At 45.8% G+C, this 26386-nt stretch overlaps 1 protein-coding gene across 3 annotated transcripts; it reads left to right on the forward strand.

Moving 5' to 3' along the window:
* Positions 1-26195, forward strand: TFAP2B (transcription factor AP-2 beta). 3 transcript variants are annotated; one of them, XM_042986548.1, is made up of 9 exons: positions 34-81; positions 4563-5021; positions 9873-9955; positions 15130-15135; positions 16747-16760; positions 17957-18131; positions 19790-19908; positions 22075-22216; positions 25052-26195. In XM_042986548.1, the coding sequence occupies exons 1-9, from the start codon at positions 34-36 to the stop codon at positions 25350-25352; spliced, it is 1347 nt and encodes a 448-aa protein (XP_042842482.1). In that variant the 3' UTR covers positions 25353-26195. The 3 variants fall into 3 exon arrangements, with proteins under 3 accessions (XP_007095573.1, XP_042842482.1, XP_042842481.1); XM_007095511.3 differs by lacking the exons at positions 15130-15135; positions 16747-16760 and having other exon boundaries at positions 1-81; positions 9873-9933; positions 17912-18131; XM_042986547.1 differs by lacking the exons at positions 34-81; positions 15130-15135; positions 16747-16760 and adding an exon at positions 3307-3333 and having other exon boundaries at positions 9873-9933; positions 17912-18131.
* Positions 26196-26386: the final 191 nt, after the last annotated feature.

A 26386-nucleotide genomic window follows, 5' to 3' on the forward strand; every position in this document is an offset into this window, starting at 1 on the left:
ATGCACTCACCTCCTAGAGACCAGGCTGCCATCATGCTCTGGAAGCTCGTGGAGAATGTCAAGTACGAGGATATCTATGAGGTGAGCCGACACCCCCAGATGCATCTTAGAGCTTTGCAGATACAGAATTTGAGCTTCTTGACACCCCAACTGATATATATTTTTCAGCTATTTAGTCGTAGATTTCCGGTCGGTTTTCTCAGCTTTCCCTAACTTTTAGAAAAGCTGGCTGGGGGAGAGACTTCAGTATTCGGAAAAAGGGACTTTAAGGTTGAAATCTGGCTACTTTAAAGTTAGGAAATTTCTCTCTTTTCGTTCTTTTTTTTTTTTTTTCTTTTATTTTTCTTTCCTTCTTCTTCGCCCCCCCCCCCCCAGGCTTTGATGGGGAATGTGGTGCTACTCAATGTGGGCAGAGAAAATAGAGACTGATCAAGGCAGAGGCTCTCCTGGGTTTGAGTGTAGGAGAGAATTAGATGTTCAAGCCTCATTCGTAACAGACTCGGGCTTTTAATTTTTATTTTCAGTAATACTTCTGAAATCGGTAACAAACGGATCCAAGTAGAGGACGGAAAATTAGAAGGAGGGAGGTAGATAGCTAGATGGGTGTCGATAGAGCAGAAGCTAAGGAGTCCTAGCAGACCTTTTTTTCTTTTTTTAAAAATCTTTTTCCTTGTGTTTTGCTTTTTTGAGAGTCAGTGCGTCCAACACCCCGTTTGGGGGTATTTTTAACGCAGTGTTCTGCCCTTGTTGAGCGCGCACGGCTCTCCAGCGCTGGGGTTGGCGCAACTCTTCTGGGGCGGGGGAAGTTGCCCGGAGCCCGGCGGGGCCGGGGCCGGGGCCGGGGCCGCGCTCGCCGCTGCCCTGGTCGGCCTCCGGCGCCGGCTGACGCGGCGGCGGGGCGGCTCCGGGGCTGGCGGGCGAGGCGGGCGGCCGGGCGGGGCGCGCGGCGGGACGGGGAGGGGACGGCGGCGGAGGCCCGCGGAGCTCCGCTCCGAGCGGAATGGCCTCGCAGACCCCGACTTGGGTGCCGTGGGGAAGAGGGCAGCGCAGACTCGAGGAGACGTCGAGGGAGGGAGGACGGAAAGAAGCGCTCGGAGGGAGGGCGCCGCACAGTTAGGGAAGGGGGCAGGGGGAAGCTGGCGAGCCGGGCGACCGAGACCGTAAAGCGGAAAAGTTGGAGAGAGGAGGAGGACGGGAAGCCAAGTCCTGGGCGACCGGCGCCAAGTGGCGCTCGCTCGGTCGTACGGAAAGGTCGCGGTGGGACGCACAGAGGTGCCCCGAGCCGGTGGGGGAGAAAATGCCACCCCGGCACTCCGGGAAGATTCTGGAAAGCCCGGCCGGGAGGCGCCTGGCGGATACAGGGAACCGGCCGCGCACAGAGGCGGCCGCTAAGCCCCGACTGACGCCGCGGGCCCAGCCTCACCCCCGCGGACTGGGGCTCCGCGGCCCCACCGCCGCCCGGCCGCCGCGTCCCGTCCCGCAGGCAGCCAGTGCCCCCAGCTCCGGCCGGGCCGGAACCCTAAGAGAGTGTGTGTGTGCGTGCGTGTGTGTGTGTGTGTGTGTGTGTGTGTGAGAGAGAGAGAGAGAGAGAGAGAGAGAGAGAGAGAGAGAGAGAGAGAGAGAGACAGAGAGACAGAGAGAGACAGAGACAGACACAGAGACAGAGACACAGAGATGATGAGGGTTTTCCTTTCCTCTTTGTGGCGGTGTATCGACTGTAACGAAGAGCCGCGCCTCCGCCTGGTGGGGCTTGTTTCGGTTCGGCCTCCTTTTCTTTCTTTAACAGGCGGGATAATGGTAAAGTCGAAGGCGCTAGAATTATCTTAAAGAATGTGAGCGCCCGAAGTGAGCATGACACTCACGGAGATGGGGTCATGGTGTGTGTGAACAGCTGGGAATATACATAGAGGGATTTCAGTGGGTTCCCAAAAGTAAGCAGGATAAAACTTGGTCTCTGCTTACGAAAAGTAAACTGGCTAAATGAGATAGGAGGGAGGGACAACAGAAAGAATAGAGGGAAAGAGGAAGAGGGAGGAGTGGAGTGCAAGAAGGGTAGAGAGAGGAGACCAAAATGGGAAGGAGGAGGGAAGAGAGAGAAGAGAGGGGAACTGAGAGCGAGGGAAAGAGAGGGAGGAGAGAGAATATTGCAGGTACCCTTATCTGGCTAAATTTTCTGATCAAAACTATAGGAGAACCAGGAGCCCTGTGGAAGGAACCTTTTTAAGTCCGGAGGAAGGTTGAACTTTAACAGAAATGGCAGTCAGGCCAGTTGAACGGGTTCCTGAAACATCCCAGAAGGTTTTCTGTTGCCCCTGGCTTTGCCTGGAAAGGATACATTTAGTGTACTTGGAGATTGATTGCATATATTTTAAATTGAGGTAAAAATCACAGACTGAGCAGTGAAAAGGGACTGGTCATACAAGGGATGAAAAAAAAAGCCCCATCTCTCTCCAGTCCTTTAATAAATCAGCATAATCTCCAATATTCAGTGCAAATCTGCAAACGTCACTTGTAAACAACCAGGCCCACCGGTTTACTTTTCTCTCCCCTCCAAATGATGAGGCAACGCCTTTCTATTTTGTTTTTCTAATCTGCACACAAAGCACCTAGGGCGATCAGTTCTTCCCATTAGGAAAGTCCCTCTCCAGGAACAAGGACACCTACATTCTGTACAAGCCCCCAGCGATGCTCTCCCTCACTGCCTTGTCCAAAGTAGCAGGGGCTGCCTTACGCGTGTCCCCGGCTCAGTTAATTGAAGTTCTGCCTCTTTCCTGCTAAACTTTTTCCCCAGTCTGCCTTTGCCAGCCCCCTCGTCTGATTACATCTAGTAATTCTCCACTGAATGAACGTCATTTACAATAGTAGGGGAGCTCTGCGCTCGCTGCTGCTTCACGCTCCATTTGTCCTCCATTCTCCCTTTAAAGTACTCGTGTAATATTAATAGTCATGAATATCAATTATTATGAGGCGGTGTAGGCAAGCGGAGGGAGGAAGGGGCGCTGGAGCAGTCTGAGCCCAGCTTCGGGTGGAAGAGGACTGTATCTGGAGCCCCGAAGAGCGGCAGAAGAAAAGAGGCCAAAAAGACAGCAAGAGACCCGATGAACAGCTCTGTCTGTGTGTGACAGGCATCGCCAATCTTGTTTGGGGGTGGGGGGGGATTTTTTTTTTTTTTTTTTGATGGCTTGTCCTGGAAACCCCTCAAGCTCGGCTCCTGTGTCCAGCTCGTTTCTCTGCTGGACTCCTTGATTTTTTTTTTTTTTTAAATCACTGTTTGATTTTGAGCAGTAACCAGGCTTTTTTTTCCAGATGTTAGTCCACACCTATTCATCCATGGTGAGTTTGGATTCACGTTGTACCAGAATTGCATGCTCCCCCCTCTCACTGTCTCTCTGTCTCTCCGTCTCTGTGCGTGCGTCTCACTCTCTCTGTCTCTGTCTTCCTTTGAGCGCCTTTGGCTTGGTAATTTAGCACCATAATTGGAGGAGGCTGCAGCTGCTTCTCTCTGCATTGTGTGTTCTCCGTCTGAGCTCCATGAGTCAGCTGGGGAGGGGGGAGGCCGTAGAGAAAAACTTTTTATTTGCCACTGCAGTTTGGAAATTTAGGTGACAATTTCTCCAAAAAAGAATCACGGGGACTTTACCAAGGCACTTCCACAAAGGACAGGGAGAAACTTAAACACCCCTCTCTCACACACACCTCCCCCTTCTCCTTCCACTCAGTTTGCCACTCCAGACAGAACCAACAGTAAGTTGTCTGGGCTTTTTCTTGTTTTTCCCTCCCCAGGTCCTTAATTTTCACACCCTGGAGTATCATAGCATTAGATACAGAAAAGCAACCATAGAAATAACTCCTTCGAACCACGACTCAACTTAAAGGAACGTGGGTTCAGGATGTAATTTCAAATGAGATCCATTTCAATCAAACAGTATTTAAATGATTTAATTCCTCTTGGGGAGGGAGGGGTGACTGGGAACTCAGAGTAGGCAGATTTCTCAGAGCTCCTGGAATTATCAGGTTGTGTGGGGAGCATTTGGTCAGCTGGCTGGGTTGCCAGTGAAGGCAGAAGTTGGTTTGGAACAGGAGCAGCAGCAGAGCAAACAGTATGAAGTTTTATTTGTTATGCTTTGCACCTCTGGAAGAGTTAGAAAAGATAGTTTAAAACACCCAGAAGAGGAAACACTGTACGGGAGGCTCCTATATTTTTAATTAAGGAATTTAGAATTCCCCCCATACATTCAGTTACTTGACCCTTACCCCTTTTGCCTGCTTTGCACTCCCAACAGAAGGCTCAGATGTTGGTTAAGTGGGTGGTGATTCTACCCACTTTTCCCCTCAAAGCCTCGCGTTTGGAATTGCTGAAATCATGTGCCCTCTGAGTCAACCTGGGAGTATAAGTTTCAGACTCTTGCTTCCCCTGTCCTGGGAAGAATGTACAGAAGCGGGGCTTCTCCATTAGTCGCTTGTATTTTTTTTTTCTTTTTTTTCTTTCTCTCTCTCTCTTTCTGTCTCTCTCTCTCTCTGCTTCTGTCTCTCTCTCCGTCTCTCCGCCTCTCCGCTCCCAGGACCGGCACGATGGCGTCCCGAGCCACAGTTCCAGGCTCTCACAGCTGGGCTCGGTGTCTCAAGGACCTTACTCCAGCGCCCCGCCGCTGTCCCACACCCCGTCGTCAGACTTCCAGCCGCCCTACTTCCCGCCTCCCTACCAGCCGCTCCCCTACCACCAGAGCCAGGACCCCTACTCCCACGTCAACGACCCCTACTCCCTGAACCCACTGCACCAGCCCCAGCAGCATCCCTGGGGGCAACGGCAGCGGCAAGAAGTGGGTTCAGAAGCCGGCTCTCTCCTGCCCCAGCCTCGGGCCGCCTTGCCCCAGCTCTCGGGCCTCGACCCCCGGAGGGACTACCACTCGGTCCGCCGGCCAGACGTGCTGCTGCATTCGGCGCACCACGGCCTGGACGCGGGCATGGGTGACAGCCTCTCGCTGCACGGCCTCGGCCATCCCGGAATGGAAGACGTCCAGGTAACCACAAACAAACAAATGAGAAGGACAATAAATAAATAGTGAGTGCCCCGGGAGATGGGAGGGGTGGGGGAGGGGCACTCTGCATCCTGGTGGGGGGAGTTTCCATCTTTAAAACAGGACTAGCTGGACACGACTTATATAACTGTTTATGTGTTATGCATGTAGTGGCGATTTCTTGAGGTCCAGTTATGAAAGCTGGAACCACTAGAAATGAAATCTTGAAGGAGAAAGAGATGCATGTACCGGCTGATAGTTTAGGGTCATCACAATCAAGGCTAGTTGTTTTTCCTCTTGCCTTAGCTACTTCCTTTTTCTCTTGTACTTTGTGCTAGCAAGCTAGGTACCCTCCCAACCACCACTGCCCCCCGCCATGCACGTTCCACAGTGGGCCTGGCCCCTGACAAGGCAGGTGAAACCTTGGGCTGCTTAGAGTCTGGGGCTTCAGCATAGAGGTGCAAGGGCCTCTTGGGCTCCAGAGGTTCCTGCTGGATGTTAAGCATGACAATGCACATGGGGCAGAAAAACATGTGCTATGATCATCCAAACCAGGTCCTACTTTGAATGTCCCATAAGCTGCTGAGCCCTTTTTGAAGATAAATGAGTTCCAAAGTCATCTCCGGAGAAATGGAATAATTGTAGGGGTGGGGGTGACCCAGAAAGCCATAATTCTGCTTGGGAGTCCAAGAGGACACATACCATTTTGGAGAATTGCTTTCACCTCTTGGTGCATCAGACGACTATGGAGCAGTATTCTCCACATCCCTCCTCAGTTCTCCCCTCCATTAATACTCTCCTCTCCCCAAAGCCACCATCCCAGTTAGACAGGCATCACGTGTTTGTTTCTTAAAACAAAAGGCTCAAAACACTCCCCCCACCCACTCCCTAACCCATCTGCAACCTACACAATGGAGCCTGATTTGGTTGAGAATACTTGGTTAAACTAAACAAAGAAACATCAAAGAAATGATTTCGAAAAACTGTCTGGGTGATTCTGAGCAGGTCTCCTTTTGCTCCCTAATTTAAATAGTCTGCAGAAAGGATAAATACGGTTGAAAGGTATTTGACACTTTGGTCTCATTGGCATAGTTGTATATATTATGCATCGTTTTAGACGTACCTCTAAAGCAAAGGAAAATGAAATGGGAAAGGGAAAAGTCCTTCTGTTTTACCTTACTGGGGAAAATATACATTTATTTCGGACAGTTAAAGTGTGGTGACAGCATCAAATGCTGCCTGTGTGTAGCCTGTAATGGTTTATTGTTTTAGAAGAAATTCAGTTATTTATTATTTCCCAAAATAATGGGATCACATGATTTGTGGCTGGATTTACCCATAGTAACATGAACGATAGTTTTGTTGGTTTAATCAAGCTTGATGATCTCTGTCTAGAGATAACTGCTCATTTCAGAATACCATACAAGAAGGAAATATTTAATAGCTTTTTAAAAAATGTATTGAGGTAATATGTGTCTGGGAGGGGGCAAGTTTTTAAATTAACCTTTCTGAGTACTGCTCAAAGTGCTAGATAATGAAAGTGGACCAACTCATCACCACTGCTGTTGGCAATGCTAACGCACTGGCCGTGTCACCACCACCCTGCAGGCCCAGTGACTCAGTCATTCTAACCCAGGAATTCTCTCAAAAGAGGGAATAGATTTCTTTGGTCTCAGTTTAGTTTGGTTTTAGTTTAGTTTAGTTTAGTTTTTTTAGTTTTTTAGGTTTTGTTTTGTTTTGTTTTTTAAGATAGAATTGTGAGGGGTTTTGGGTGTTTGGTCAAATGCAAAGGACGAGAGAAGCACAGGACCAGTTCAGGGTGTATTGGGGAGAACACCCGCATCAAAGCGTCGCGCGGCAGGCTGAGTTGTTGCTTCGAAACAAGGACTGCGGAGGTGCAGAGAGCCCAGAGGAGAGAAGGTGCAGGCCCCGGCCCACGCATGCTCCCCACCTCTACCGAGTTCCTCCCCCAGAGGCTTCCAAACCCGTCATCTGGCGGGGTGGGGTGGCTCGCAGGACTTTCTCTGGACGACCTTCAGTGCACGGGGTCACGGGGGATACATCCTGCGCTTGTCCCAGGCTGCAGGGAGGATCTCTGTCTCCGCGGCGGCGATGACAGACCTTCTGAGGCAGGGATGCGTTTGACACGACAGGGGGCAGGTGACAAAGAAAGACGGGGGAGAGATGTACCTAGGACCGGGCCCCGAATGCAGGGGCTTCGCCTGAGCTGCTCCATCCCGGAGGATCCACTCCGAGTTGCTGGGGGGGGGGGGTGCGGGTAGGGGTGGGGAGAGGGGGGAGGTGAAGTTACCCGAGCCGGTGGGGATTTCACCGTTTCCTGCAGCTACGGATTGGGTTGGCTGCGCCTGACCAGTCTTTAAAAAGGGACCAGAGGGTGCCTCGGCCTGGACCTCAGTCACTTGTACGAACTCGAAGACCTAGTGTGTGTTCCGGATCCCTCTCCCTGCCCCCTCCCAGCCGCGGACCTGACAGGTCCCCAGGGCGCCGCTGGGCCAGAGGGCCTCACCGCGAGGGGTACTCACCTGGCCGAGGGTTGGTTTGTGGGTATGTCGTGTGACCCAGACACACGCGGAGGGCCACCGCCCCGACCGACCGTGAGAGAAGAGGAGGGGAGCTAATTAACCAAATGCTTCTAATATTTTTTTAAATGAAACTATAAAACCCTGTCAATTTCTATTTCAATTTACTCACAGGGGCTATTAAACTAGCAAATCGCAGTTTGGGCTCTGGGTATGCTACATTTCACCCATTTGCGTGTATGTGTGTTGGGGGGTGTGCACTGTTAAAAAAAAAAAAAAAAACTCCGGAAAAACAGCATCAGAGAGAAAGATGGAGTGAGATGACACCTACTTTGGAGTTTAGTTGTCGTGGAACCCCTCTTTTCTTCTTCCAGTCTTTGCTCCCTAACCTCGCGTCACCTCTACTACCCCTGAGTATAAGCATATAAGGACGTTGTCAAACCCCACCACACACACACACACACACACACACACACACACACACACCAGTGTCTTAAAGCAACCCCTGGTATCACTTTTAACTAAAGAAGTCTAGTAATTACGAGTCTGAGTTGTTTTTCTGCGCTTCCGCATGCAGTCCTAATTAAATCTTTACGATCCTCCCTGTGACGATTAAGCGCCAGCATGCTGCGTGAATATCCTGTACAAAAACCCAGCAGGCGGCCGTAATTAGATAGAAAATCAGACAAGAGCCTTCTCATTAACTACCACAACTACCCCACGTCGCTGATGAGGCGTATATACATATTTACGTATCGGCGTGAGGGTGAGGTGTGGGGGCGCCCTGGGTCCCGGCCCCCGAGATCCGGGGCCTGCCCGCCCACAGTCACCGACGACTATTTTGGTCTTGAGTGGACGCCTCGCACTGTAGACACGTGAGCATGGCAAGGCGTGAATCGTGTGTGTGCGCGCGCGCGCACGCGGGTGTGCAAGGTGGGGGTGTCCTGAGGAGTTCCGAGCAAGTTGTATGAAGTATTTGCTAAAGCGTTTTACTGTTTCTTAATATGGACATGGCATGTTGCAACATGGAAAACGGGTCTTACGGGGAATAACAATTTTCCTCACCTTTCCGACAACTGAAGAGTGACTCTTAAAAACGTAAAGAAACAAATTAACATGCTCCTCCCCCGCTCCTCGTGATTAGATCATCTCGTGTCTAATGTGCTGCTTGTTTGGGGTAGACAGTCTCTTCCTTGTGATGAACACACACCCTGTCTGGGGATGAGGTGTGAGTGGGTGGGAGGTGCTGTGAAAACACAACCTCACTCCCAAGCCGTTTGCTTTTTCCTTCTCTGTAGAGTGGGGGACAGATTGGTCCGAACGTAGGTTTCTAAGAATCAAGGAAAGAAAGCAGCGGTACATTTCAGAAAGACCTAGCATTTATTTTTCATTTGTGGGGTGGGGTGGGGAGAGGAGGGAATACAGTGCTTTTGGATGCCCTGGGACGCACAGCCAGAACTTCTGTATTTGTACATCCTGACAGTAAGAAACTCATCCCAACAGCCATTTCCCCTCAGAAGTGCTGCCAACACCCAGGGTTGAAACTCCCCTTTAGGATAAGACTGTGGCACAGAAGATGAATGCTCTTTGCCAGAACATAGGTGATCACTGGGAGGATCGGGGGCTGTCTGTGTGTCTGTGGTTACTGTGGCCCTAACAGGTGTGCTTCTTGCTGGGAAGTAGCAGCAGCAGGATTGGGAGGGGAAGCAAATTGTGCAGGTTCCTCTGAGGGATTATCAGGCAGCAAGAAATTCATAGCACACAAGGACGTGTACGGACTGAAGAGTGTGTGCGGTCCTGCCAGCTTGCAAACGTGTTCCTATGTGTTGCTGTTTGCATTCCATTCCAAATTGCTCAGACTTTAATTAAAATCCCATAATGTAAACTATTATGTATTTGTAAAGTGACTCTGGGGTTAAGATGTGCTGGGATAGAACTGAAAACAGGAATTATCCGTACTTATATTGGTGAAAATCTTTCAGCTGTTGCCAAATTTTCACAATTCATAAGAGCAAGTAATATGAAAGTTTATATGTCTGTGTAACATCTATGTTTAATATAATAACTAAACCAATACTGCATCCCAGATGTCTCTCGCAGTTTCCTTTTTCCTCCTCTTCCATTGGAAGAATTTATAATTTGGGTGACTTTCATTTCTATGTTGATTTGGAGGTAATAATGATAATAATAAAACCTCCCTTTGTGAATTAATATAAATGGAAATAACAGAAACTCCAGTTTGGAATGACATGATTTATGTGTGCAATTCTTTAATATCCAGTCAATTTGAATAGTGATGTTTTTATATTCACAGTCAGTTGAAGATGCCAATAACAGCGGCATGAATCTATTGGACCAGTCTGTCATAAAAAAAGGTATGGATTATTCCTCCCAAAAGTAAGCAAAGTTTTCCTGTGCAGTCATGTCTTTATGAGTTTTCGCTTTGGGGGAATTCGTTATGTTATAAGAGAGAAATGTTTGTGCACAATCACAGGACAAAGGTGTAAAAGGCCTGGGTGTAAAAGGCATGTTGGGAAGAAGGAAACGGGGAGGGGCAAAGACAGAAACCCAGATGAGAGAGACAGAGGGACAGAGACTGTTGCCACTTTCTCATGGTACATTTGGCAGCAATTGTAGACACATCTTAAATAATCGAACTACCATCGTGTGTGGAACTGGTTAGGAAACACTGCTTTCAAAACTGTGCTATAATTATTTCATTTATGACTGGAGTTTGCTGAGCTAAACCCTAACCTAGGTCATTGAGACAGGTCCTTCTCTTGTTTTTGTATTTGATTTTTGTGTGTGGTAATTCTGTTCCCAGTTCTCTTTTATGAGTTCTTTATTATTTTTTTAAAAAAATCCTGCGAAATGTGTTGCTAAATATGCACATCCCGAGAAGTTGAGACAGCCTATGCACATTTCTAAATCTTCCTACATATGCATTCATGATTTAGTGTGACTGTGGAATCACCCCATACTGTTAAAGGGCATGTGATATTAACAAATGTTTGCAGTCTCTTGTACAGCTGTAAGCAAAATAATTAACTAATTAAACTAATTAAATGTAATTACAATAACTCATTTCGGGCGTATTGCAGCTGCTTAATTTTTCCCCCTCTCTTCTGACAGTCACTGAGAGAATGCCTGGCGATTAGTGTGGCTGCCGAAAGGCCCGAATGTCACTCACATGCCACCAATTTAGGAGCTTGAATGTGTAAACAGTGCAATCTTTAATTATCGCTAGAGCTGGTATTTGGAGATACAGTTTTAACTACTGTAACCCTTTCTTATCAATTCTGGAGAAGGCCCGTCCTTATATTTGATGTCAACAATCCCTAGCTTCCGTCAGTTATGATTAATTTGAACCACATGACAGTCACAAAAATAATTAAAGAAAAGGTGCTTTGGAAAGGAATGCAAAGTCAAGCCTGGTACAGTAGAAGGGTTGTGAAGTAAGGATTCCAAACAGGGTGGGGTATTCTAAATTATCTTCCTTTACAAAGACAGAAAAAGTGGCTTTGGAGGTGAAGGATGGGAGTTGGGGCAGGGGTGGGGGGAGCTGTACTTGAATAATGCCATTTGGCTTTGGAATGTAATATCCTGAAGAAGAATGGTGAGATTTGGGGCAAAACTATTTATTTTGAGTGTTGCTCCAAACATCTCTCCCTATCTTCTTTAGATAGTGTCATTTCAGTTTTTAATGCCAGCATTTCGGTTTGCTCGGACACCCAGGCTTGGTGCTTAGATTTGCAACTGTGCTGACAGCTCACTTTCACCATTTCCTCTAGGGTCTTCTCTTTTGGTTAACTGCTAGTTGATGGGGGCAAGGCGGGGAGAGTGGGGAGGTACTTCCCCATTGGCTTTTCTGTTTCTTTTTTTGTTTTAGCCCTCCCTCCCTTTTCACCAGAGGCTAGAACCCCTTATCTCAGGGTTCTGTATCCTAGAAACAACATTTGGGCTGTCAGTGGGTCATGCCCGACAGATGACCAATCAGAAATGTTATTAACAGGCAGGCCAATAAAAATATTTGGAATTTAGCTTGCTTAACAAAATGGACCTGAAAATATTCTTAGATGTATGCTGCTTTGGTTTCAGGGCTAGTATATGTTTGTCAGCAAAATATGAATATTTATGTATAAGGGTATCTCCAGGAATAAGGAGAATATTGACTAAAGTGGCTGGTTCTGTTCGAAAACATGCAATACTTTTTATGGCCTCTAAAGCCTTTTTAATTTTTTTTTAATGTATAGCTTAAAACATCTAAGTGGCACTCCAGTCACTTTATTGATTTAGGGGGCATGGTATGAATATGAAGTGTTAGGTCAACTCCATTATTTAATACTTCAGGTATTTCCTTTATTACATGAAGAAAAGATCTGAGTATCATATATTTGTCTTTAGAGAGTCATGGGTAAAATAGAAATAAGTGGTTGATTTACTTTTCTAGATAACTGTGAATCATTTAAAATAAGGGTATGGATTTACTTGCTTCTTCCTGGCCCTCTGGTCTCTCGTTTTTGTCCCCTCCCCAACCCTTATGAAGGATATCTCCCAGAGATTAATTTCATAAAAGAGGAGGTGAGACAGTTTTCAGAACTAAGTTTTATACATCTCAACAATGGGCAAGGGACTCGGTTGCTTAATTTATTTTCTAATGGGTTTTTAGAGAGATCTTTTTTATTTTTTGTAGAGGGATTTTTAAAAGTCTACCTCACTAATAAAAATGCAGCCACTGGCCCAGGTTTCGGTGTCTCTGCTATTATATATACTGAAGCCAGAAGACCTAGGCATAAAAGATAAAGGTCTCTATGTCTGTCACTGTCTCTAATTATGGACTCTCTCCTAAAATTTAACCAATTTTTCACCCGTGTTGATATCACCTCATAGATTATAGGCTAGCTCTCTTGTTATGTTTGCTATCTGGGCTTAGCTGACATTTCTGAAGTAATTTAGTTAAGAGGAAATGAGTTGTTCCCAGTAGAGAGAGCAAACGAGTGGAGTGAAGGTAGCCAGCGTGATAAATGGCTCTTTCATTTGAAGATCTCCAGAGCTCGTTTACGGCTAATTTTCTGTATTGGCCCCCTTTGAGCTATTAATGCAATCGGCAGGGACCGTGGCCCCTCTCCTCTTAGCTGCCCCATTAGAGCTCCCATTAAGCTGCCGAGTCTCAACTCCGTGGCAGGAGTGGAGGGAGTAATGAAAGGTGCTTTTTAAACTCTCCTAATCTAAACCGGCAGAGGGTGGTTAATACGATTTGAAGGGGGCTGGTCAATGAGCAATCAATAAAGTAATAATGAGAAGGATTCGGTACATTAACAGTCTAAAAATCCAACGAGACATTAAAAAATCATTCTTAACTCTCAGTTCCATTAAGATTAGGATTCTGGGCCGGGGAGGGGCTGCGTTGGTACCCAGCTAATATAAATGATCACTGCCACCATCCTATAGCCTAACTAAAAAAGGCTCACCTAGGCTTTAAGAAGAAGTGTTTGGTGCATTCAGAGGCCAAAATGCAATAGGTTTGACACCTTAGAGAGCAGAAAATATGCTGGGATTTCTTGGAAAGGCTAGTGTGGCTGGAGTCCAAGGTTCAAATGTGACTGTGGGGCATTTTCATTGGTCTTGGGGATATCCTGTTTGGTTAGTTTCAGTTCAACCTCAGTTCTTTCCCACTTTTTTCCCCATTAGTTCTGGCCCCTTCCCCATATAAACACTTTGATTTGGTGTGGATTTTCTTTGGGGGGGGGGAGGTAGGAAGAAATTGCCAATTTCAATTACAATGTTGGGATTCTTCCTTCTGACCTAGAAGGTAAAAAAGCACCGAGAGTTATGTCAGAGCCTCTGAAAGGGTTTGAGTTTCCCCTCAAAGGAAGAGGTTCACATTTCCAGGGCTGACTTGGATCCCAATAGGTATTTATTCAACTCAAGACTCTGAGATACATTCCAGCCACCCAGGGAGTAATCAGAGTTCACAGAATTTTTAAAAATTTTTATTTATTTTTGAGAGAGAGAGAGAGTGAGTAGGGGAAGGGCAGAGAGAGAAGGAGGTACAGAATCCGAAGCAAGCTCCAGGCTCTGAGTTATTAGCACAGAGCCTGACGCGGGGCTCGAACTCACAAACCCGTGAGATCACGACCTGAGCCAAAGTCAGATGCTTAACTGACTGAACCATCCAGGTGCCTCAAGAGTTCACAGAATTTCAAAGTTGGAAAGCTCAGACACTCTTCTCCAACTCCCACCCTCCACCCCCAGTGGGGAGGAGGGGGGAACTGAGATCGAGAGAAGATAAATGACTTTCCCAAGGTCCCACACACCAAGTAAGTGATGGGACCCATTCAGTTTATAGCCTCTTAGACTTTGCCCCTAAAGGATGCTAACACTGGATGTTCGTAGTTCTTTATATGCCAGCTTTCTTTGTGAGAATCCTTTTATTTTTCTTTCCAGGATTTCAGTGCTCACATTTATAGATGTGTTGTATATCCATGTGAAATAATATTTAGCCCTCAGGTAGATGGGAGACAATGCAAGTATAAAGAAAAGGGTGCTCTGCTGGTAAGAAGTACTTATTTCAAGCAGTATTCAACCTCTTGTTGGCTTCCTGGTGTAGCTTACATATTTAAGTCTGAGTACCTTTCAGAGGGACTCACCTTTGAATCCATTAGATGGGTTCATTTCTTCCTTTCTTCTCCACCAGCGGATCAGACCCACAAAGGGTCTGTTTACAGTCAAACACAGAGATCTCAAGGCTACGGTTTCATAGTTAAGTTTAAAAAATACACATTAAGAGCTAGTCTATTAACACTTTGGTTCTCTATAGTCCACTAATGAATAATATTTTCTGTAATCAGAATTTTTCCTTCCTCTCTCCTTAAATAAAACTCCAGTCACTCTAATGAAATACTGATTGGGTTTAAACCTTTTTTCTTCTCCCTAATATAATGCCAGGAAAAAAGGAATGGAGCAAGTTTTGTGGATGTTACGTGCAGAAGTTGGCCATGATATGCAACTGAGAACTGAATAGGAAAAAAAAAAACCCAACCAGTTTTAATGTATGCACAGAAAATTGTAAACATGTAAAGAACTGAAAGCTTCACGCTGAGTTTTGCTATGCTCCATTTCCTTACCATTTCCTGCTGTCGCTTTAAACCTATCTTAGTCATCTCTGGGTTCCATGAGCAGGAACAGTGTGCTCATAATTACTAACAAATCAACCGGGTCCTGTTGCTCTCTGGGTTTATTGATAAGCTGGAGGAAAGCAGAAGGGAAAAGACAAAGAGAATAAAATATGGGGTTAATCAGCTGAGCTAAGCAGGTGTGAAAGTGGAAGAGAAGGTAGATAACACTGCTAGGGATTTAAAGGAAAGTTAGGACAAGAAATGTGTAGGGTCTAGTCTAAGATACCAAGATTAAGGTCAGAGTGGGAGAGGGTTAGAACCTGAAGATGAGGGAGTAGAGGGTAGGAACATGATTTATACTTAAATTAGAAAATGGAAGGGCACCTGGGTGGTTCAGTTGGTTAAGTGTCCGACTTCAGCTCAAGTTATGATCTCAAGGTTCCTGAGTTCAAGCCCTGTGTTGGGCTCTGTGCTGACAGCTCAGAGCCTGGAGCCTACTTCAGATTCTGTGTCTCCCTCTCTCTCTGCCCTTCTCCCACTCCCACTCTGTCTGTCTCTCTCTCAAAAATAAATAAACATAAAAAAATAAATTAGAAAATGGAAATATAACCTGAAGCATATCTGCTCAAATGGCTTGCATCTTTGGGGGGCGGGGGGAACAACAACAAAAGAGGACAACAATGTGTTGACAGAAGCTGACTGGATTGGTGATATTTAGGTGATAATGCATTTGAGGAAAGGTACAGTCCGTGGAACGGAAGAGAACACTATACATTCCCCAAAGGAAATGGCTCTTGTCAGGTAAATCAGGCAATTAACAATAGTGAAATTAGAAGGCAGGTTATAAAGTGTCTCTAAAGGCTTGGCTTTTCAAGAGATTTGGCATCTGGGACTCTGAGAAGCAGGTAAAATTCCAATCCTAAGGGGTATTGGTTGTTCAGTATGGGAAACAGGAAATGAACTTAGTATTTTCAACTTAGTAAGGTTTTTTCTTCTGTTAAAATATTCTATAGTGAGGTTTATTTTCTGTTAAAATATTCTTTCCAAATAGTATTTAAATATGAAAATATTGCTGATGTCAAAGATGAGATTTTTTTTTACAACTTATTTCTATAGTTCATACCATGTTAAAATTACAAAATTATATCTATATTTTGGAGAAAAGTTTCTCCAAGGTTACTTGAAGCTAATTCCCATGATCGTAAATTATTTGTTTATAGTTCTTGAATACAAATCTGAAATATGGAAATCAAGAGTGCTGTGAAGAATAAGACAGATCAAATTAGATGTGGATGTTGTGTAAGAGAATTAAATGACAGGGTGTTCCCACCAAAATCACTGTCTTTTAAATGACTTTAACTCCGTATTTTACTCAAATGTAATTAATACTCACACTGTGACTTTTCATTGGTTCACTCTCAAAAGGGAATATGAAAATGTGATGAGGGGAATCAGAAAGAAGAAAACATGTTCTGTAGCCCCCCCTGCCCTCAACCAGGACAGTGCAGAAGATCCACTCTGTTACCTAACATCACTCCCTGTTCTGAGACAGGGCCTTGAACTCTGCAGATCCAGAAATACTAAAACATCTAAGGAGTAGCAAAAGGAAATGCTCCAGGACCTCCATCCATTCTCCTAGGAAAATCCTTTTCCATGAGATGTTTGTAAAGGGCCAAACTGCAATTCCTGATAAATAAGAGATTTGGGACCAACCTGGCTTTCAGGAGTCTCCAAACAATCATGGAAGTCTGAATGCTGGAATCTGTAGTAGAGAGAATAAGCTGTTACAAAAATACTCACTGTTGGTTATTCTATACAAGAGAAGTTGTACAACTTGTTTGACATGTAGAGTTTTAGGCTCTGGATGGTGGAAAGAGCATGTCTTCCCCTACCAGGATGATAGGATAAGACATAATCTTTATTAAAGAGAAGGAATGGGAGCCTTCTTTTTCATGCCAGATGCATGTTTCAATAAATCCCCTGAACTGGTGATCAACAAATATTGTTTGAAGATTTGGGGGCTTCATATCCCATCGGAAGAAGCTAAGGTGTAAGGCAAGCCAGGAAAAGTCACCTGCCCTGTGGCTTCTAGAGCCTGCAGAAAGAAAATGAGCTTCAGCAGTGTAGAAGTCCAAAGGAGCAAGACTGCCGGGGAATTGGGAGATTGGCCATTCATTGTTCCTCATTCCCAGCCCTTTGGTTCTACTGAGCCCCGCCTCTTCCTGAGGTGCAGATGACACTGAAACACAATTAAACAGAAATACAGGCTGGAGAGACTGAATGCGCCTGGGTAGCAGTGGCAACCAGCTGTCAGCTCTTATTAACTTCTGCATAAAACATACCTTGAGTGCGGTTTGTTATCAATTACTTGCCGAAATGAAACAACTGGGGCAAGGCAAGACCTCCGCTCACATGAATTAGAGTGATTGGTTGATTGATCAGGGCACCTGTTGTAAATCATAACTGCTCCAAACAATCACCAGCCGGTGCTTTAGTTAATTTGTAAACAAAATTCATGTCACTGTGGAATTGCTTTCACTGGAGAGGAGCATTTGGGTTCATTTCTAAATGAATATGTTGTTATGATGTAGGAAAGAATGAGATCCACTTTTACAGAAATGAGCAGCTCTTTCGAGCCCAAGCTTAATGGTATTACTTGGCTGTTCTTGAGCAGTGTCTGAAAGAGCCCACTCTCCAGTGCTCTCCAGTGATGACCATAGATTTGAGTCCAATAAGAAAGGGGGGAGGGGTTCTCATACAGAACATTGGTATTACCATTTTATATCATTGATAATGTAATCACTCCCAGGCTTCAGCACCAAATATGATTATTATCCTTAGGGGATGGATGAGGAATCTAGGATTTAGAGAGGTTCACTGAGATATCTAAGGTCACAAGCTAGCACATGGTGGAATAGGATTTGCCGGGTTTCACAGCATAATTCAAACTCTGGGCTGTCTGTTTTGATTTTGTATAGTAAGTGGGACTGTGGCAAGGGGCACTCATAGCTACACACATGGGGTAAGTTTCCAGAGGAGTGATGGCTTTTCCATTTGTTTGTACACAGTGCTCTGAACGCACCGCAGCCCCATTGGAACAAACACTTCCTCCTCCAGCTTTCCACTTGGCGCCTGTCCTGTGGCCTCGCCCCTGCGCACGCACCGACACATTCTATCAGCCGGTCACCAGGATCGAAACCCGGTCACCTTTATGGCATATTTTTTTTCTCCCTAGTTCCGGTTCCTCCCAAATCTGTGACTTCTCTGATGATGAATAAAGATGGCTTCCTGGGAGGCATGTCCGTCAACACCGGCGAGGTATTTTGCTCGGTCCCGGGCCGTTTGTCTCTGCTCAGTTCAACTTCAAAGTACAAAGTAACTGTGGGAGAAGTTCAGAGACGGCTTTCGCCCCCCGAATGCCTCAATGCGTCTCTCCTCGGCGGCGTCCTCAGAAGGTAAAACCCCCAAATCGGTTATTACGGGGTGAAGGAAGAGGGCGCTCCCGGAAACCAACCTATAGCCCGGCGCAGTTGCCTAGCAACCGGGCGTCCAGCGCGCGGCCCCCCTCCCCCCCCCCCCCCCCAGCTGCGCGTGCGGAGAGCTACGGCCGCCACGTGCTGAGGGCAGCGCGCGCAAACGCCGCCGCCCCGGGACCCACGCGCCGTCAGCGCGCGCCGCCTCGCCCTCCCGCTGCGATCGGTGGCTGGAGCCGCCTACTTTCCCTGCCCTGTGCCTGGCGCGGGACTCCTTCCCATCCCCGGGACACTTCGAGGGCGTTCTGTAGCCTGAGTGAAACTCAGAACCGACACACACTTATCTAAAACAGACGTTTCATGGAATAAACCACTTTGTACCAGTAACGTACTGTGATACTTCTCTGGTTTGTTTTAAAGTATGTTTGGCGGCCGACTAAATCGGTCACTAGCCACCAAAGCATTGTTCCCTCGGCTTGAAAAATTCTGCACTAGACTTGCGACCTCTTGTCTTCAGTAAGAACACCGCCAATAATAACAATGGAATATTAACAGTTATCTCGTGGGGGCATTCAAATGGTCCTCAATATTGGAGGACCTTGTGAAAAATGGAGGAAGACTCCTTGTGAAAAATGGAGGAAGAGGTGGCTTTTATCTTAAGATTTTAAAGCCTCTCCCCAGATTCTCTGCCAGTGCCTGGACAAAGGACACTTTGGTAGTGTCTCTGATAGGAAGGTGACGCTGTAGGAGACGAACTTTTCAAGCTGGCCTATTTGGGGGGTTGAAAGTCCCTTTCTTTCCTAAAAGTGGCTGTGTGAACTGTACCACCAGGGAGGTCAGAGTAACTGGGTTTTTTCTTGTATTTTTGCCAAGACTTTAGCACATACAGGGAGAGATGAGGGAGGAAGTAAGGGGGTGACTCATGGATTTTTCTCACTTTGAATCCTTTTGCCGTGCTCTCCAAGTGAGTCCTTTGAGTCCTGGAGTGTGGAAGTTTCTTTCATTCACCCCCTGGGCATTGAGTGTGTATAAAACTTGCTATGAGATTAAGTGAGATAATCAATATACAGTGCTTATCGCATAACTAAACTCCCTAAAGTGTTAGTTTAACTGTTATTGCGATTACCATCATCATGTTGGTTTCATGTTTCAGTCTTCCTTCCCCTTTTAACCCAACTCCATCTTACAGCAATTCTTGACCCCTTCCTTCCTCGAAAGGCCCACCTGTTTCAGCTAGTGCCTTCTCTCTGAACCACCCAGTTCTCTCCTTCTTTTCGGCAAGGTAGCGCTTGCCCAGTTTCTACTTACCAACTAGCTCCATTACGAGGAAAGAGCTTGTGTGTTTGCATGTGCAACTTCTACCTTTTCTGGACCCACAACCTACATCCTAATTATTCCCATCTGGTATCATTTTATTTTCTCACGAGATAAAAAAAAGACTCAATTTTTTTATGCTCTGTATTGCAGAAATTAAGCAAACCTCAGCAAACTATCAGCAAATAACCACAAGGAAAGGGGGAAAATGTGCTAACCTCAAGTTAAAACCTCTTCAAGCTCCACTGGGCTTTAGATTGCTAAGTCTAAACTTTGTTTCAGGAATACTCTGAGGTTAATCAGAATGTTAATTCTTGCAATTTCAGAGCCAAATCGAAAAATGGGGGGAGATCTTTGCGAGAAAGGCTAGAAAAAATCGGTTTGAATTTACCCGCGGGCAGGCGCAAAGCAGCAAATGTCACGTTACTCACCTCCCTGGTGGAAGGTAAGCAAGACGTGTGGCCATTTCACGAAGTGGCTGAGTTTAACTGTTGGCTGAAGGCTGACATTTTACACGTTTCATGATTAACTGGAAATCACTGCAATTGTTGTGCCCTTATGAGTCGAATGTCAAGAGGCTGCCTGAGAGAAGTTCAAAGGTCCTTTTACTTAGAGGGAACTGGCAATTGTAGAGAGGCCAAAGGACATGTGCAAGAGTCCCTAAGCTCTGGAGAGTGCTCAGGTCCAGACTCTAAGGCAGTGCAGAGGTCACTTGTACCACCATGTGCAGGAGACAGTGTGTGAAACTCCCTCTGTATGAATTCTCGCAAGAGTAACTCTGTAAGCAGCAATCCATTTTATATTCCTCTCCTTCCCAGGTTCTACCTCTGAATCGTCAGTAGTAGAAAGCACATTGTCTTTTTTCATAAGGAAACTATTATTGCACTCCTGACCCCTAATGGTTATTTTAAAACTCATGCCACTCCCAGGGTTCTATCTCCTGCTGATTACCTGGGACTTATTATTATTATTGAAATATGGCTTAATAAGGCCAATGACGCCTAGGAGAAAACAGGGTGCAGGGAGGTGCTGAGGAAACATGGAGGGGAGTCACGTATGATCTTCAGTGTAGATTCATCAATTGTGAATTAAAGGGCCACAATTATGACAGGCACATTCTAATTTGCTCATCATTTTGGGGTTGGGGATGATATTTATGGTATGTAATAAACAGGAACTTCTACACAGTTGAGAACAAGAGGATCTGCAGTTAATTTGTGGGACGGGGAAGGGATAGGAAATACAGCCAGATGGTCTTAATGAAGGAAGTTATAGAATTTTCTCTAGAGTCTAACATGTTGGTCTTGGTTTTTTCTTCTATTTTTATGGATGTGATATTATGACACTCCTGTGGGGAATTGGTTTTTGGAGGAGATCTTAGAATATGTAAGCAGCAACCATAAAGTCATCACATTTACAGGCATTGCACTTTGCCATCTTTAAGGCAGAGTTGCCTGGCCCAAACTTACCCTCTGGGGAAGCAGTCACCAAATTTCCAGATCACACTGATTAGCAGTTGATTCTCAGCCTGGGGGGTTTAGTTTTTGCCCTTCAGGGATTTGTTAGTATCACAATCCTCATTTTAAAAAGCAGTCAAGGTTATCTCTGCCTAAGACTTGAATTTGGGTGTAGAAGGAAGGAAACTGTAAAACTACTGAAGTTACAATAGTTAGTTGGCAATTTTCAGTTTTATGGATCTGGATCGTTGTAAGCACCATGCCTGAAGTCTTTTGTTGTTACTATGATAATGATGATTAAAAGTAAGTCATGCTCCTTAAAAATCACATAGCTATGGGATAATTCACCATATCTCTTTACCATGTTCAGGATCTTCCCTGGAACACCTAAGGCTGTGCATGAAGGGCTATTAGTGTTTTATTTGAAAGGTCTTCCACATAAGCTGAGGACTCAGATGTCCAGGTTTTCTATAGTTGCTGTGTCATCTTTCTGCAGTAGAAAGTTCTTGAGTAGGAGAATGATGACAGGAACCTCTGAGGAGAGACCTGAAACCTATCAGGGAACTGACAAAGAATACATATTTCATTGTTGGACAGAAACACTCATTCTTTATATGTTTCTTTAATATATGTGGACATGTTCACACGTGGAATTGTTTGTATATATTTGTTATTAATAAGATATTTTTTCCTAATGCAATCATAGGAAATACAAAAGATAACACAAAAGATAGGAATACTTTTAAACTTTATTTAAAGCAGGTATAACAGGTGCTTTTTAAAAAGGGAAGGGGGAAATCTGGCTTGAATGTCTAGCCAACTGTCTAGGTGCAATTGTAAGGTGGCTCCTGAATATATCTGCCCTTAAGTGAAAGCATGGTGTGTAGGAGACCCAAAGCTTTTCAGGGGATGTCTAGCTAGGACTTGGCTAAAAGGATCATCAGAGAGAGGCTGGAAAGAGCAGCAGGAGCAAAGTTTATTCCATCAACTTTATGGCTTGAGAATCCTTTTTATCTGGGCATCAGTTTCACCTTTGGTTTTGCCCCCAACAGCTGGCCTCTTCTATAAATAACAACAGTTGACCAGGGACCGTCTCCTGTCCTAGATGATCAGGGACTAGGTGCTGATTATTACCTCTACTCCCGTCTTTTCAGGAGAAGCTGTTCACTTAGCTCGGGATTTTGGGTATATTTGCGAAACAGAGTTTCCTGCTAAAGCTGTTTCTGAGTATTTGAATCGGCAGCACACGGACCCCAGTGACCTGCACTCCCGAAAGAATATGCTGCTCGCTACAAAGTGAGTATCCCAGACCCTCAGCCCTCCTCTCTGACTCCCACCTTGCTGCCTCCCCTCGCTTGGGAGGACAATGCAGACCTCATTTGTGGGGCTGGGAAGCAACTCAGTGGTCCAAGTAGCTTTTGCAGCCTGTGGATTGCTGGCTAGGATGCCCTCCCAGCTCCACCCTCTCTCTTCTCTCCCCCCATGCAAGTTGATTAAGGGCTGTGGGTTTGTCTTGATCTCCTCTATTACCAAGTTTCTGGGGGAGAATGGCTTTATTATTATGAATCCAGGCTTTTTACAGTTCTTGTCCCCAACCCTGGGGATCCCAGGCAGGACTTTTCTGGGTCTTTCCTGGATCCAGATCTTCCCTGGATCCCTAGGTGCACATTTCTTCCTGGTCTCACATCTCCCGTCATAGGCACACTCAGGATGTCTATATGTCACCCACGTGTACCCATCTCCACCCGCAGCTCTAATTATTCTCTTTCCAACGTTGCTGTTTGGCATCTTCCACAGACGTAAAATTTACTACAATTCCAGAGGGGAAAATAGTAAATCTCTGGCTAAATTTAGGTCTAGAGCTCATTTGAACTTTTACAGTGGGTTTTCTATTTATTTGATTTACTCCTGTCTTTGGCTTCGGTGTCATATTGTTGGTGTTTTATGGCCGACTCAGGCCTGCAGTGGGCGGCGCTGTGCGCGTCCGCACGTTTCTCTCCAAGGCTCGGCCCAAACAGCGGCGCTCATTTATTTAGTGCTGGAGGACGCAGTTTGTTCCGTTGACAGCGTAATTTAAAGAAATATATGGAAGGCTGAAAAATCATTTGCTCAAATTTGTCCAGATGTTTTTGAGACGTGATTGGAATTTGATTGCCCCTTTCCGCAGGGTCAAAAAATATTAATGTCCCAGAACTTTAATTGCTTACAGACCCTGCTTTGGGCTTTGAAGATTTAGAATGTTTGACTCTGAGCATTTGTTCCCCCCAGTTCAGAATTTCTTTTTTGGCACTTTGGTAATGAGTACAAACTTAAGGACAGACTTTAACCATCTCCTTCTATGATCAAAACTTGGCTCTCGTCCTGTTTTTGAAAGTTTTTCTTCTGATGTACCAGCTAGCAGTATAATGGATCTGTTGCCCTCCTACCCCTTGCCCTGCTGTCTGGTGGTGGGGGACCTGTTGGTGCTTTATAAAAGAGTAAATGTACTTTGGGGGAAAATAAAACTAAAGTGTATAAATTAGATAATAGGATTTCACCCACCAACTCTTATTTCCCGAAGGAATCCTTGTAACTTCCTCCACCCCATCACTCCTTGAAGCCCTGTGGCTTCACTTAGGACAGCACTTCTTAACCTGGGGTGAGTATCAGAATCATCTGGGGAGCTTTTCCAAGGTATTTGTGGACCTAGCCCCAGGCCCTCTGAATTGGAATCATGGGGTAGAGGCATGGATACATGCATCTGAGCCCCACAGGTGCTTCTGAGGTGCCTAAGAACTGCCCTATTTACTTCAGCACCGTCAGCACCGTAACCTATTTCTTCCTGTTTGTGAGGATGTAGATGTGCATTTTGAATGGAGTAACCAGTAGAGAGAGGGTAGAGAGATGCCTGTCAGTATTATCTAACCACCAGCCTTAAAACTAAAACCTTTTCACCTGCTGCAGGTGGGGGTGGGGGACGTAGTCTCTGTCTTGTTTAGCCATTACTCTTCCTGAGAGTAATCCCCCTGGCAAAGGATGCCCCAGGGTCACTGATAAGGGCCTCTGGGTAACTGCCTTGTTTACCTGTTGGCCAGGCCACGTGTTGCCAAGCGTCAGGCCACACTGGAGGTGAGGGTGGGGGATGGGGAGGGACTGGGACTGGAGTTGTATAGACCCATGGACTGGTGGAAGCAGGTTGACAGGAGAAGTTTGCCAGTCTGTGAAAGGTCGTGGCCTTTGGGATGCCATGCCATTGGACCTTCTGGGCTAAAACCATCCTATATTAAGCCTCTTGTCCATCTCCTATATTAAAAATTTCTCAAATAAGCTCAATTCGTAGGCACACAGGATTTCTAAGGCTGAGAGTTTCCTCTAAATTGTAGTTGCCCTGAGGAAATAAAAACCTTCAACAAATAAAAGTCTACCCTCCCCAGTGTCTTACCCATCTACCTGTAGGTTTTATTTAAACAATGTAGGAATCCTTTTATATTGACAACAATCCTGTTGTACAAAGATTTTCAGTAGCCTGTACTTAAAAGAAAGGGAAAGGGGGGAAAATACCTTCCTTCCCAAATACTGCAGGTAAACAGATTTTTGCTTTGAATGGAATCAGCATTCTGTCCTGGAATAAACAGTTGCTTGCCCTGGGCCATGCAAGTCTCTGGCAATCTGCTTCTGTGCCAGGGACGGGCTTGTGGTTTAGGGGCCTAAATCTTTCAGGGCTTTTTGAGTCTGATCATCAAGAGGTTAGAGAGGCAGAGGAGAGAAGGGGGAAAGGGCTTAAAAAAAAATCTGCCAGGTAAGAGCCAAAAATGACTGAATAGTAAAGATCAAACGCTAAAGCCTAGCGGATTTCCCAAGCAGGGTTTAGGCGGTCCTGGAATGAAGGAGGAAAGACTGGATGTGGGGAGAAAGGCAAGGCTTTGGGCTGTAAGGGGTGCATAACTTCCCCACCCCCGCTTTCCTTCTCGTCCCAGCTGCTCTAGAAGGGAGAGTGCCGTGAAGGGAAACAGAGCGGAATCGTCCGCATTAGCCTCGCTCTCCGGCTCTCTGGTGACCCGGCGCCTCTGGGCTAGTGTGCGCGTCTCCTTTCTAATGCCAATGACAACGACACCGAGAGTGATTTTTTATTCCTCTCCCACCTCTTTGCAGGCAACTTTGTAAAGAATTTACGGATCTGCTGGCGCAGGACCGGACGCCAATCGGGAACAGCAGACCTAGCCCTATCCTGGAGCCGGGGATCCAGAGCTGCCTCACGCACTTCAGCCTCATCACGCACGGCTTCGGAGCCCCGGCCATTTGCGCCGCACTCACGGCCCTGCAGAACTATCTCACCGAGGCGCTCAAAGGCATGGACAAGATGTTCTTGAACAACACCACCACTAACAGGCACACGTCTGGGGAAGGCCCAGGTAGTAAAACTGGCGACAAGGAGGAGAAACACAGGAAATGAAAAATTAAAAAAAAAAAAAAGAAAGAAAGAAAGAAAAATGTTTTAAATACAAAAGGAAAACAGAAAAAAAATTAATTTTAGCTTTAAAATGTTGGATTGGCTTTGGAAGAATTAATTATATTAGGTAGAATACACATACAATCAAATTTTAAAAAAAGAGCTAAATAACTTAAAAAAAAAACTGAGGCTTACAACGGAGCAACAATATCGGTTCTCAGTGTCTATTTCAAGATACACTTGGAGACAAACGTCCGGATTTTCCACTTCGGTTCTTTCGAGCTTAGTAATACTGATAATAAAAGAAAACCATGATTTTCCCCCTTTGGAAAAATAAACATAAGACTAAACATGAGAAAACGCTAACTTATTGGAAGAAAATCGGAGAAACATTGTTGGTGTCAGTGCTTTGAGAGTTGGTTGACTGAGACGCACGAACTTTTTAATTTTTAATATTTTTTTAGGAAACTCTCGCAGTCCCCGCCCTTCCCCCTCACCTCACCCCTCTCCCAACCACCCTTTTCTATGTTGCCCTCCCTCCCTCAAGCTGTCACGGGAATTTTCCGGGATGAACATGAGTGTGGTTAGCCCCTTTGCGTTTGCCCCTCGGTTACCCCCGCCCCGCCCTGCGCCCTGCGTTGTTAACTCACCGGTGCCCAGCTCCTGTTGGCACCCTTCGGGGAGGGCGAGGGCGGGCGGGGCGGGAGGCCCGCCGTGGTGCCGGCGGTGGCTGCCGCTTGTGCGGGCCCGCTGAGCAGAGAGGCTCCTGCGGCTGAGGAAAATCCGGATCAATAAGTTGATTCAGACTCATCATCAGTTCCTTTCAGAAATGTTACTAATTCCCAGCCTTGCCAGCACCTGCATACAGAGAATCTTGCATTTGTTATGTTTGTGTCATCTACCAATTTTAAGAACAATAGTAAAAAAAAAAAAAAGCACAATATGAATACGTTGATTAGTATGTAATTCCTTCGGAGGGGTATGTACCATTTCATTCTCTTCTGTTTTCCAAAGCTTTGCCCGCATGGTTTATGAGC

The sequence above is a fragment of the Panthera tigris genome, chromosome B2 (assembly GCF_018350195.1).
Source record: "Panthera tigris isolate Pti1 chromosome B2, P.tigris_Pti1_mat1.1, whole genome shotgun sequence".
Classification (NCBI taxonomy): Eukaryota; Metazoa; Chordata; class Mammalia; order Carnivora; family Felidae; genus Panthera; species Panthera tigris.